Source organism: Cavia porcellus, unplaced genomic scaffold (assembly GCF_034190915.1).
Source record: "Cavia porcellus strain 051 isolate PalLab524CR breed Dunkin Hartley unplaced genomic scaffold, mCavPor4.1 scaffold_8, whole genome shotgun sequence".
Lineage (NCBI taxonomy): Eukaryota > Metazoa > Chordata > Mammalia > Rodentia > Caviidae > Cavia > Cavia porcellus.
In genome coordinates, this window is record NW_026947491.1 from 6387976 (window position 1) to 6401673 (window position 13698).

The following is a 13698-nucleotide window of genomic DNA, read 5'->3' on the forward strand; positions in this document are numbered from 1 at the left end:
TTACGTGTTAAGAGCTTGTATGCAGCCTGGCTGAGGTACCTGTATACAGGAAGGAAGCTGACGCCTCCTGGCCTGGTAAAGCTCCCAGCTGGATGTGTGGGAAGGGGGTGAGGTGCAGTTCCCATTCTGCAAAGCAAGCGGAGTCCCACTTGCGATCCTCCTGCCTCAGCCTCCCAGAGTGCTGAGCTGACAGGTGTGTACCGCCATATCCACTTTCAGGCCCTTGTTTTGAGAACCCGTGTGGGCCTCAGGAGTCAGCTAAGTGAGGGTGAGGGGGGCCCTGCTGCTGGTACAGGTAGATAAAGGGGTGCTCTTATGGGGATTGGCTGGGCACTGCATGTCCAGTGGCCAGCTGCAACCTGGTGGGTGGCAATGCTGCTGGCACTTGAACCTGGGTTTGCTCCAGCACTGGCACTGTGATCCCTGGGGCCTGCAATGCCAGGGGTGGCAGAGGGGTGGCCAGTGTCTCACCGGGCATGCATTAGTGTGGGGCTCCCACAGCCGTGGCCCAGCAGACGTGGTAGAGCAGGTGGAGGGGCAGTATGACCTGGGTGACCCATGTGCTCTCTTCCAGGGGCATGGTCTAGCTGCCCATCGCGCCCGTGCACCTGCCGGGAGCCGCTGACCCCTGCCGCGTGTCGCTCTCCACTCAGCCCCAGGTAAGTGAACCCCAAGACAGGCGGCAGGACTGGGAGGGATGGAAGTGCAGGGGTGGTTTCCCCCACACCGTGGGTCCTGGTGGAGCTCTGAGAAAGAGCAGAGCAGACAGCAGTGCGACAGGCTGCCCAGCACGCCCAGGGGATAGGTGAGGAAACTGAGGCACAGAGCTAGACCCAGTTCAGTCGATTCTTGGTCTTTCTCGGTGGGCCGTCCGACTCTCGGTACCTCTGCTTGGGGGCCTGTTAATGGGTCACTGCCTTAATTTTGGAGGTGACAAGATGGAGGGGTGCACAGCAGGGTCTGGTGCCAGGCTCCTGGCACCCATGCAGCTTTTTTCCTGCCTGGTATCCTCGTGACTGCAGCTGGCACTCCTGGGGACACCGTGAGCCCTACCAAGCACCATCCCTCAATTTCCTGTGGGTGGAATGGGTCTTCTAGCCCCAAGTGGGCATCTCCTCTACCTGTGGACGTTAATCTGCTTCGGATCAGATCTGTGTTCCCCCACCAAAGAAAAGAATCTGATTGGAGTAGAGCATGCTGAGGAGGCTGAGGCAGGAGGATCACGGGATTGAGCTCGCCTGGGAATCTTAGCAACTTAGAGAGACACTGTCTCAAAATAAACAATATACAGGGCTGGGGAGATGGCTCTGTGCAAAGACGCTGGGCTCCAGCTCCAGCACTGCTGGGAAAAGGAAGCAGACAGGAGCTTTGAGACCGTGGCCATTGCCTCCTTCCTTTCCCCAGCCCTGCTGGACCTGGCGGGGAAGCGCTGTACCCCGGGTGCCACCTGCACACACATTGTGCAGCCCCTGCCTCACACCGGTGCACGGGACCTGGTGAGACTGGAAGTGGGGCAGGTTAGAGGTTGGGGGTGGTAGGGGTAGCCTGTGGGGTCTCTAAAATCATCAGAAGGGACAGAGAATGTGTATCTCGCCTTCTGCTGTGGACAGAGTGGGCATTCTAGGGAGGCCACTGCGCAGACCTACAGGAGGGCTGGTTACTTGGTTACTTTTCCTCACCTCATGGAGATAAAATACCGGACACCCAAAGTTAAGGAAGGAGAGATTTATAAGGCTCACAGCTAGGGGCTGGGGATTTAGCTCAGTGGCATAAGCACCTGCCTTGTAAGCAGGCGGTCGTGAGTTCGATCCCTGGTACCAATAAAAATGAAAAAAGACTAAATAAATAAATAAATAAATAAGGCTCACAGCTTGTGGAGGTTTCAGTACATGATCAGCTGGCTCTGAGGCGGGGTGGCCTGGCAGAGGGGCAACAATGCAAGGTGGTGGAAGACAGCAAAAGCAGTAAGCCCAAAAAAGGGGGAAAGCAAGCCTCTTCCTCTCCCTGATGCTGTATGCAGGCGACCTGCCCACACCATCTCCACTTCCTCCTCTTACACAGGCTCCAGATGTTTACAAAGGTGTGTGTGGGGGGGGTTATATGGCCCCCTGCTGAGTCACTTAGTTAAGCTTCTAAACTTTATCATTCTCAAGCTGACACAATGTATCAACCACTACAGTTCACCCCTTACTGACTTGGCAACCAGATACCTTTCTTTAAAAATTGGTCTCCACTGCCTTGCAAGCAGGCAGTCGCGAGTTCGATCCCTGGTACCGATAAAAACGAAAAAGACAAAAAAAAAATTGGTCTCCAGATACAAACACATGCTTATAATTGCTCCTAACCTGTTATAACTGTCCTGCATACAAATGGAAACGTTTTCCTTGGGTGAGGAAATTAGTTTTCCTTATGTTTTCCTCATTCACAATTTGAACATTAGAACACAGCTTTAACAATCCTTAAGCACCAATATTAAGTCTGTCAACATTATATTACATTAGAACCAAAACATTTCTGCCCCATGCACATCTCTTGATACAGAAGACATTCAGTCCATCTCCAGGAATTGTCAAAGTTCTAACAATTTCTTTGCTGCTGAAAAGTCCAAGTCCGAATCTCCTCTGAAATGTAAAAGGAAAACGCTTAGCTGCAAGACCCTGTGCAAATCATGTTAGCCACTTCCAATATTCAGTGGCACAAGATAAGCATTTTCATTTCCAAAGTTACAAACATGGATACAAAGGCTTGGGACCAGCCAGGTGTGGTGGCTCACACCTGTAATCCCAGTACTTAGGAGGCTGAGGCAGGAGGATCACTACAAGTTTGAGACCAGTCCAAGCTACAAAGTGAGCTCAAGACCAGCCTCACTGCATAGTGAGACCAAAAGAATGGGAGCAAAGCAAGTTCAAAATCCAGCAGGGAAACATGAAGTCCTGCAGTTCCACATCCAGCATGTGAAGCCATCTGGCAAATCAAGAGCTCCAAAGGGCTTGGATGGCACTTCCAGTGGCTGCAGCTCCCGAAGCTTCTCGCTCAGGCCCACTTCGCTCCCTCCTCGCAGCTTTCCTTAGACGATCCATGTCCTTGGCTTCTCCAGACTCCTGGCATCTCCACTGCACCTTGGGCTTCACACCCACAGCTTCACACACTGCCCTCTCAGACACACTGTCCGGCCTCGCAGGCCTTCTAAAATTGAGGTGGAAACCTTCTTGACTTCACAGCTCTCGCACTCTGCATGCACCTAAAACCAGCACCACATGGATGATGCCAAGGCCCACTGCCAGTCCATTTCCCATGAGGACATGTGGACAAAGGCCTCGATCCTAGTCTCCCAGCATTTATTGTCTTGTGAAGAAAGGGAGAGGTTGCTCAGGGATGAGTGACAGTCAGGATGTTGGGATTACTGAATAACTTGGGCTGGCTGGCCAGGTGCAAGGAAGGCATCTCTGTAATTTGCAGAGATAAAGACATGCAGAAGGATCAATTTACATAACCTGATTAAGGTAGCAGTAGAATTGTTTTGGTGGGCTACTGCTTCGGTTTTGGATATGCAAACTGTTGTGCCCTGGAGAGTCACAGCCTCTTATCTTGAGGCTCCTACCCAGTTGACATTACCGGAGCAAATTCCTCTGCATCTCGCCAGCTCAATCCTGTACTGTGGAGAGCACCATGCGAGGAAACAGGACTGTCTGATGGCTAGACTTTGCACACTAACACCTCAGCTAGCCTTATTTGCAATGCTTAGAGCCAACTGGAGAGAGAAAAAAAATATCCTAGCCAGCCTTTCACATATCAGTATAAGGAAATGAGTCCCCCAGTAATCAAAGTCACAGCAATTGTTCTGGATCCAAAGGGAGTCACTGGAGTAGTCTCTCACATCTGTGATGCTGCACATTAGCACCTGGGCTAGCCTTGTTTGCCATGCTCAGAGCTAATTGAAGAGAAGGAAATACCCTAGCCACCTTTTTACACATCAGTATAAGGAAATGAGTCTCCAAATACTCAAAGTCACAGTAATTGTTTTGGATTCAAGGGGAGCACTGGAGTTGTCTCCCACGTTTCTCATTGCAGAGACAAAATACTTGACACCCAGAATTAAGAAAGGAAAGGTTTATTTAGTCCACAGTTTGTGGAGGCTTCAGTCCATAACCAGTTGACCCCGAGGCAGTGGCTTGGTACAGGGGCAACAGTTCAAGGTGGCACAAGACAGCAAAAGCAGCAAGAGCAAAAAGCGGGGGAGCAAGCCTATTCTCGCCCCTTATATTGTGTGTAGGCTATCCACCCACAGCATCCCTGTGCCCTCCTCTTCCATAAGCTCCAGAGGCTGACAGAGTGAGTACCCTGGTCCCCTGCTGAGTCACGTAGTTAAGTTTGTAACTTTTCAATTCTCAAGTTGACACAATGTATCAACCATTACCATCTATCTGAGGAACAGCCTGTGCAGAGGGCCTGGGGCAGAAATGCAGCAATGACAGCAGCCAAGGGCCAGTGTGGCTGGAGGGGATGAGAAGATAGACAAGCATTGTGGGCCCAGTTTATCAGGTTAGGGGATCTCCTAGCTGCTGGAGATTAGGTGGGGCCTTGGCTCTTCCAGAAGGTGTTGGGCTGAGAGGTTAGCTAGCCAGGGCTCCTCGGGGGTGTGACCAGGACTCACCCCACCCCCAGCTAGGGTCTGGCTGTCACCCTGTATCAGGCCAGGCTCCAGCCCCAGGCAAGCTCACACACCCCAAGCTGGCCTCGGCCTCCTGCGCCTGGGAGCGAGAGTCCTCCCCAAGCCAAGACCTATTTTTTGGGCACTCTAGGATGACTTTGCAATATCACTTCCTGTGAGCATCTCCCACTGGCCTTAGCACACGCACACGCAACACATATATATGCACACGGGGACATGCGTGTGTAAGGTGTGATCCAAATATGGTGAGTGCTCAACTTTTAAAAACCTATTACAGCAAAAGACACATTAGAAAGAATCCCCTCAAAGTCCTTCTCTGGCTTTGCACACACTCAGTCCACCATCCGTGCCACTTCCTGCAGCAGCTCTGGAGTCCTCTTTGCTGTGTCTATGAGATGTGATCAAAAGCACAGTGACTGCTGCCGCTGAGCACCATCCTACAGAATGGCAGCTCGTAAAGACACGACTCTACCCGAATCACCAGACCTGGCCCTGTGTGACTTCTGGCTTTTCCCACAGTCAAAGTGGCCATGAAAGGGAGACGTTTTGAATCCATCCAGGACATAAGGCAGCCAGGAGAGCGCAGCTGAAGACCCCCCAGGAAAGAGGACTCCAGAGCTGCTGCAGGAATGAGCCAGGACAGGGATGCGTGTGCTGGAAGCCAGGGGAGGATGGGCAGTTTATGGCGATGTGTCTTCTGCTGTGATAACTTTTTTTAGCTGAAACATTTGTCTTATGTCTCAATCACACCTGTTATGCACCATAGACTCAGTACAGGGCTGGACCCTGTCCTGACCCCTCTAGGGGTCCATAAGTGCCCAGCAGGGGCTTCCTGCCTGCCGGCCTCTCAGAGCACCTGCTGCACTGGCCTGGGCCCCTCCTATCTGGAGGGGACACAGGAGGCAGGGGAACAGCTCAGATGCTGGGCAGCTTCCCTTGGAGCCCCAGGGGGTATACAGCCAGGACCTTTTGCAGAGCCGGTGACCGGGCCATGCTACTCCCAGACCCTCAGGTGCCCAGGCCGCTGCCTCCAGCCGGCCTCTTGGCACCAATCCTTGCCTTCCTCCCAGAGGCCCCAGCGTACCTGGCTACAGCCAGGGCTCCTGGGCAGCCTGGAGCTCACTTTTCTCTCCTTTATCTCTGCCGGGGTCCTCGCCAGACGCTGGTGCCAGTGTGGAGCCTAGAAGTAACCGTCGGGCACCCAGGAGATGGGTGACAAACACACGCCCATCCCGCGCTTTGGGGGTGTTCAGGAGCCCGCCTTCTCCCTCCCTGCTGGCTTCCTCTCGCCGCACTTCCTGTTTCCGGTGTGTGCTGTCCGGGCTGGATTCTCCCCTCCGTGCCCTGGGAAGTCGGCGACTGTGGGGACCGGGGCTAGGAGGAGGGTGTCAGTAGCTTCACTGAGGAGTTGCTGCCCGTTCCATGCACCCCCAGTGCCCAGCACCCAGAAGCAGACCCTGGCAGAGGAGGAGCTGAGTCTATAGGAAAAGGCAAGAAGGGCACAGAGCTGGGCCCCATGCCTGTCACTGCAGCACTCTGTGAGGCTGAGGTGGGAGGATCAAAGTTTGAGTCCAGCCTGGGCAGCTTAGTGACCCTTGTCTCAAAATAAAAAATAAAAACAGATGGGCTGTAGCTCCGTGTGGAGGCCCTGGGTTCCATCCCCGGTATTGCAAAAAACAAAATCAGAAAAGAGCAGGACTCAGGCCTTGCCTTGGGACCAGAGCGTGCGTGCTGCTGGAGCCTCCTGCAGCCTCTGTCTCCACTCTGAGCTCCGAGGCATCACCCAGTAGCTGCTTAATTAATGCTTACTGAGTGGACATAAGCCACACCCCCGGCGTGGCATGCCCCGAAGACTCCATGGCTTCCTGGGTTCACTTAAGGCACAGAGGTGGCGAAGGACAGCTTGTCACGCTGACCTCACTCCTAACTATAAACACGTCCTCTAGCAAAGCTGGAGTGACAGCTGCGAGCCCACCGAGGGCCACCTTGTCTCCAGGTCTTGCTGCTTTTCTTTTTCCCAGACTTTAGGTGTGATGCAAAGCCCGCAGCCCTGGAGGCCTCCAGGTTAAAAAGAAGTGCAGTGCTTTCACTGGAGAACAGCAGCGGCATGTTGCGTCTCCTTTCCGCCCTTAGGACTGGACCCAGAGCCTTTGCACTAAGCTCCGTCTCCTACCCCTTGTATTTTTTATTTTGAGACAGGATCTCACTAAGTCACCAGGTAACCCAGGCTGGACTCAAATTTGCCATCCTCCTGCCTCAGCCTTCCACGTTGGCGGATGACAGGTGTGCACACTACCACATCCAGCTCAAGGACACCTCTGAAGTGTCAACTTCACAATGATGTGGCCTCTCAAAGGCAGCTTACAGTGTGGCCAAACCTCACTCACTCGGGGCACATGAGTCGAAACTCTGGAAACACTTGGGAGGCCCGTGAGTCATCGCCCCCGCAGGGTCCAGCAGAAACAGCGCTTTCTCCCCTTGCCTGGGGAAAGGGCTGAGCAGCGGACCTGCGGAGTTCAGTCCTGGCAGAGCATCTCTCAGGGACCCACATGGCACCTCTGGAACTGTGCCGTCCCCACCTAGATTTCATAGCAAGGAGAAAAAGCGCTCCAGGGGGCCATGAAGCCCATCACCCCACCTCTGAGCCCAGCTCCAGCTGGCAGTGACAGCCCTGTGGGCGACAGGGTCCAATCTGTTGTCACCAATGCCCATGGACGCCAGGCCTCTGCATCACTTCAGGGGTTTACCTGTCTGGGCTGCCCTTGTAGTTCTAAGTCTGAATTCCCAGGGTTGCATGGGATCTTTTCTTCCCTCTGGCTCTTCTCCCCTTGGCCTGCTTCTGTTTATCTCTTCCTGTCTCGTGCTCCTCTGTATTGCTCTGTGCAGTTCTGCAACCATCAAGTGCACAGTTTGTCTGGATTACAAAATCCCCAGAGTTGGTAAAACCTCCTGCCTCAGCCTGCCCGAGATCTGCCCCCCAAAACAAAAGCATCAAAATCCAGTATTTACAGAGGGTCTGGTCCCTGTGGGTCCAGACTGGCCACATATTAAGTGGTTGACAGCCACTTGTGGCAGGGGTGGCGGTGGTAGGGGGGAGCAGGTCTGAAAAAGAAACTGAGGCGCCCCCCCGCCGGCGGAGAGCGGGGTGGGGGGTGTGGCCAGGGGCAGGGCCTCAGCTCAGACCCGGGAGCTGCCCGCCTGCGCCCTCTAGTGTCGCCCAGGGTGCACTGCAGCCTGGCGCCAGGTCCATCTGGTGGCAACATCGACCTGTTCCTCTGGACCCACCTGTCCAGGACTGCCCAGCTGCCTGGAAGAGAGGCTTGACTGGACAGGAAAAAGGACACCTGAGTTGTTTTTAAAATGTCATCAGAGCTGGGCCTGGTGATGCCCTCCTGTCATTCCAGCACTCAGGAAGCTGAGGCAGGAGGATTGCAGTGAGGGGAGGGTATGTCTGTGGGTCACTGGGAGAAGGAGCTGGGGCCGGGTAGGAAAGCACAGACCCACCTGTTTCCCACCTCTGCCTTCGGGTCTGCCCCACACCAGGTGGAAACAGCTGGACGGTCATGGCTCACTAGCCACCCCAGCTCTTCCTGGGCCCTGGCCCTTCCTCAGATCCTCCTGCCTCAGCCTCCAGCCTTCGGGACTGGCAGATGCCTGCCACTACGTGCAGCCTGATGGGGGCGTTACTTGGGAGCACAAGGGTGGAATGAGGGCTGAACCTTCAGCACTAAGCTGTGGTTCAGGGGACCTTGGCCTGCTGGGGCCCCAGGGCCCCAGGAGTCATGCCAGCTTTGTATTAAATATTTACCAAGGGCTCCCCACCTCCGGAACTACTTTTCCTCTCCAGCTTAGTGCGTTAAGAGCAGTGACAGGGACCCTTCTGTTGCCCTTAGCAGAGTGCAGGTGTCGCCCGCTCAGTGTGTGTCCCTCCCACCTGGCCTGTGCCCTCCACTGCCCTGCGCCCCGGTGGGAGGCAGGAGCCGAGCTCTGCTCCTGAGTCTGTGCTGTCATGATGCCACCAGGTCAGGTGGCCCAGACGCACGGGGCGCTGGCTCTGCATGGAGGTGCTCTCGTTGCCTACCTTCCTGGACAGCTTTGTTAACAACCCACTGTCCCCACACCACAACGCACAGCTCTCTTCCGGCTTCGGGCCTGCGGGCTTCCGGGAGGGCTCATGTGAGGCCAGCAGCTTCCGCTGCTATTCATGGACGCCTTTGTTTATTTTCAATACTCCTTATTTTTATCCTGAGCCAAGGTCTTGGTGAGTGGCCGAGTAGCTTGCAGCCTGCGGGTGGCAGGCGTGGACCACTAAGCAGGCCTCCCTGTGCTTTCCTTGGGCAGCAGCCCCTGCCTGCATCTTGGACAGTTTTGAGGACAGCGTGTCCTGCTCTGTTAATTTGGGTTCTCTGGAGCAGCCGTGCCTGGTGTAGTCAGGTCTCTAGTGGCTGAGATGAGATATGCAACTCCTGCCCCATAAGGGAGGAGAGGTTCGATCCGGCTCAGGGTTTCAGGGGAGTCAGTCCATGGTCCGCTGCCCCAAGGCAGGATCATCCTGGCAGAAGGGCTTAGGGGAGCAGGGCAGCAGGGCAGGGGAACAGACAAGAGAGGAAAGGGAGGAACCAGATATGGACCTCAAAGTCACTCCTCCATGACCACCAGACACACTCTGGAGCGAGCTGTGTCATCCCCTTGGCATATCCCATGCCAATTGTGTGGTTAAATGTCACACACTCTGGCCTCAGCCATTGTGACCCCACCGTGGCTTCAGTTATTTTTCTCTTGTAATTGAGTTTCTGCGACACAGGTCTATGACCCTAGCACTCTGGAAGGCTGAGGAAGAAGGGTCTTCAGTTCAAGCCTAGCCCAGATAGTTTAGCAACTTAGCAAAATTCAGTCTCCAAAAGTAAAGGGCCAAGGGGGCGCTCAGTGCAAAAGCCCTGGGTTCAGTCCCCAATGCTGCCAAAAAGACCCAGGATGTTTCCAAGCCTTCCAGAGCATATCAGTGGGTGCTGTCACCCCAAGTTCCAGGGCAGATCAGAGAGTAGAGTGGGGAAGTGGGGAGGGGCTAGACAGGGCTCTGGGTAGATCCATTGTGCAGGTGCATACCCATAATCCCAGCACTCAGGAGGCTGAGGCAGGAGGATTGCCGCAGGTTCAAGGCCAATCTGACTGTCACAGCGGACTCCCTTGGGACCCTGTAGCCTGTGGCACAGGACACTTGGGACATTGCTGGGCCATGCCGTGTCCTCAGCTGAGCGTGTCTTACAGGGGCAGTTTCTGGCCACCATGGGCAAGCAGAACAGCAAGCTTCGGCCCGAGGTGCTGCAGGACCTGCGTGAGAACACGGAGTTCACTGACCACGAGCTGCAGGAGTGGTACAAGGGCTTCCTCAAGGACTGCCCCACTGGCCACCTGACTGTGGATGAGTTCAAGAAGATCTATGCCAACTTCTTCCCTTACGGCGACGCCTCCAAGTTCGCCGAGCATGTCTTCCGCACCTTCGACACCAACGGCGACGGCACCATTGACTTCCGGGAGTTCATCATCGCGTTGAGTGTGACGTCACGGGGAAAGCTGGAGCAGAAGCTCAAGTGGGCCTTCAGCATGTACGACCTGGACGGCAACGGCTACATCAGCCGCAGTGAGATGCTGGAGATCGTGCAGGTGGGCTGGGCACGCCTGGGTGGGGCGGGGGGGGGGCACTGCTGAGAGCCATCGTCAGGCCAGGTATGATGGCGCTTGCCTGTCCTCCCAGCACTCTGGGAGGCCAAAGCAGAAGGATCTCAAGTCCAGTCCAGCCTAGGCAACTGAGTGATTTAGCAAGGCCCTGCCTCAAGATAAAAAATAAAAAGGGCTAGGGATGTGGCTTAGTGCCGATGCCCAGGTTTAGTCCCCCAGGACCACCAAAAAGCAAGAAATGCAGGCCATGGTGGTACCTACCTGTAATTCCAGCACTCAGGAGGCTGAGGCAGGAGGAGCACTGCAAGCCCAAGACCAGCCTGAAATACATCGAGATCCGGTCTCAAACAACAAACAAAAAGCAAAGCAGAGGGCTGGGGGTGGGGGCAGTGTGTAGATCCTTGGCTAAGCCCTGGGTGAAGGCATCAGGCAGCTTCTGCCCTTGTGCCCTGGGAGGTGACTTGCAGTCTGGGCTTCTTAGCCCCTGAGCTTGGCACGCTGCCTGCCAAGTGTTCCCTCTCACGGGTGTCAGGGGCTCGGTCCAGGCCCCCTAGGACCCGAGCAGCACACCATGCCAGCCTGACACACAGGGGTCGGGGGCCGAGCTAGCAGGAGCCCCCGCAGTGAGCCATTGCCCCTTGCCCCTCTGTTGCCCCACGCGTCCCCTGAGTGCCCTGTCACACGAATCTTGCAGGCCATCTACAAGATGGTGTCGTCTGTGATGAAGATGCCAGAGGATGAGTCCACCCCGGAAAAGCGGACGGACAAGATCTTCAGACAGATGGACACCAACAACGATGGTAGAGTGGGGGGCCTGGTGGCTCCTTTCTGTCACAGGCTGCTCGTGATCCCGAGGGTGCACTAAGGGCAGAGTTGGCTGCAGGGGGCCCCCAAGCTGCAAAGCACTGAGCCTGGGGGTCCTGGGAATTGCCTGAGCCCCTTTTGTCTCCACCCTGGGAGTCTGGGGACCCTGTCAGGATGGATGTGGCCACCTTGTTTGCCTGGTGACCATGGCCACCATGCAGAAGGTCTGGGCTCATCACTGGGCATGGGGGCGGTGCACGTCTATAATTGCAGCATTTGGGAGGCTGAGGCAGGAAAATTAAAAGTTGGAAGCTATCCTGGGCTACATAGTAAGATCCTACCTCAAAAACACAAACAAAAACATATTTTAAAAGGAAGGAAGACCAGAAGGGAGGAAAGGAAAATGCTCCCTGGACCGTGCTGAGATGCAGAATAAACTAACGTGCAAGGAAATGCTCATGATGTCTCGAGTGGGTTAAGTGGGGGTGAGGCAGAGCCCTGAGTGGAGAGCAGGGCTTCCGGCTAACTGCAGACAGCCAAAGGCCACTCCAATAGCAAGGGAGATTGAGCTCGTCTTACGGCCCAGGGTGGCACCACAGGCCTGGGAGCCCAGCACCCTGGGAGGCTGAGGCAGGAGGATCACAAATTAAAGCAATTTAGACACTTAGAAAGACTGTCTCAAAATAAATAAAAACACACTTAAGGCTGTAACTCAGCACAGAGGCCCCAGATTATTGAATTCCTTGTACTCCAGGGGGAAAAAAGTAAGAAACCAGCCGTGAAGCCAAGTGTGGTGATGCATACATGTAATCTTACTCGGGAGGCGGAGGCAGGAGGATCCTGAGTTTGAGCCCCATCTGAACTACATGGAAGGGTCGTGGGAACCTTGTCGCTGGTGTCATTAAACTGAAGTGACACTCAGGGAAGACCCCAGCCCATTCTCCCGCTCTGCTCCTTGCTCTTTGTTGGTTGGTTCTGGAAAAAGAGCCCAGGGCTGCTGTACCACAGGGCTGTCCCCAGCCTTTGTTCTTATTAGACAGCGTCTCCCTAAATCACTGAGTTGCCCAGGCTGAACTCAAAATTGCAATCCTCCTGCCTCAGCCTCCCTGCACACTGAGATTACAAGCACACTGAGATTACCATGCCCAGCTTCATAGGTTTGTTAAGCGTGGGGTGATTTCTCCCCAGATTTTCCTCATCAACTAGGCTCCGCTGCATTGCTGAGAAGGAACTTGGAATTGCCGGTGCTCTGCAGAGAGCAGCCAGAGCTGGCAGGGTTGTTTGGGCTCTGTTTTGTTTTACCTTTTTGTTGTCTCTCCTGAGTGCGCTAGAAGTGAGTGGAAACTGGAAAACTCAAGGCATTGACCCTGACCTCCGCAAGGCCCCTTCTTGTTTCGTTTTTGGAGACAGGGTCTCACTTGGTGGTTGAGGCTGGCCTTGAACTCGGGTCGCCCTCCTGCCTCAGCCTCCTGAGTGCTGGGACGACAGATGTGAGCGCTCCCATCCCCTCCAGAAGCAGAGACCTGAGAGCACTGCTGATCCCCTGTCCCTGTCTCCGCCCTGCAGGCAAGCTGTCCCTGGAAGAGTTCATCAAAGGTGCCAAGAGCGACCCCTCCATCGTGCGGCTGCTGCAGTGCGACCCCAGCAGCGCCAGCCAGTTCTGAGCTCGGGACGGACACTGCACCCTCAGCTTTGCTTGTGAAAGCGGACGCCTCGCCTGCCCTCCTGCCGTCCCCACTCCGGCTGGCCCAGCCTTGCCTGGTGACTCACAGCCCCTGCCCCCGTGGCTGTGCCTCCCCCTCCATCTGACCAGCGTGAGGCCCCCTCCCACCTGGCCTGGTCCCTCCATGGCGACGCCTAGGGATGGGGCCCTGTGCAGGGCAGAGCTGCTGGCTCCGGGCTCTGGGCAGGACTTCTGGGAGTGCATTGAGGCCGCCATAATGGGTGATTTCACTGAGTGTGGACAGGCAAGCCCTCCCTCTGAGCATGGCCCGCCCCGCGTCCATGTGTGACCAAAGCTGCTTGCTCGTGACACCTGTGGTCCTTCTTTCCGTACCTAAGTTATGTGTATGCTGCTGTGGGGTGGGACGCAGGTCCCTATTTAAAGCCCCCGGCGCTGTGCAGCATGGTCCTGTGGCCTGTGGCCGTCTGTGGTGTTGCTGTCTCACGATGCATGCTGGCCAGAGGCAGTTGTGTGATCGTCCTTCCTGTCAATTGGTCTGGCATTTCCGGTATTAAATGATCCAATAAGCGAGTCCTGAGTGTCATGTAGCCAAGGGCGCAGCCTCTGCACGGCCTCACTGCTGAGGGAGGGAGCATCTCACCATCTCCCCTGCAGATAGCCTTTGCCACCAAACATGTCCCCTGGGGTCCCAGCCCGACCTAGTCTGGACCCCCCAGCAAGGACATGATGGCCATGACTGGCCCCAGCTGGCAGGGGTCCCCAAAGACAGGCCCCTGCAGCATCTGTCACTGCTCCCCAGCTTCCTGCATCCTAGTGGCCCCCCTTGGTGACCGTGAGGGCTCCAGGTCAGGGAATAGAC

General features: G+C 55.4%; 1 protein-coding gene across 3 annotated transcripts in view; it reads left to right on the top strand.

Annotated features, from left to right (window-relative positions):
• The window catches only part of Hpcal1 (hippocalcin like 1), a 50161-nt gene extending 36752 nt beyond the window's left edge, over positions 1-13409 (top strand). For all 3 annotated transcript variants that reach the window (XM_003462706.5, XM_063254288.1, XM_063254287.1), the window contains 4 exons: positions 575-659; positions 9941-10336; positions 11046-11151; positions 12722-13409. In XM_003462706.5, the coding sequence (XP_003462754.1) occupies positions 9959-10336; positions 11046-11151; positions 12722-12819 (582 nt within the window). In that variant the 5' untranslated portion in view covers positions 575-659; positions 9941-9958 and the 3' untranslated portion in view covers positions 12820-13409. The remainder of the gene's footprint in view (positions 1-574; positions 660-9940; positions 10337-11045; positions 11152-12721) is intronic.
• Positions 13410-13698: the final 289 nt, after the last annotated feature.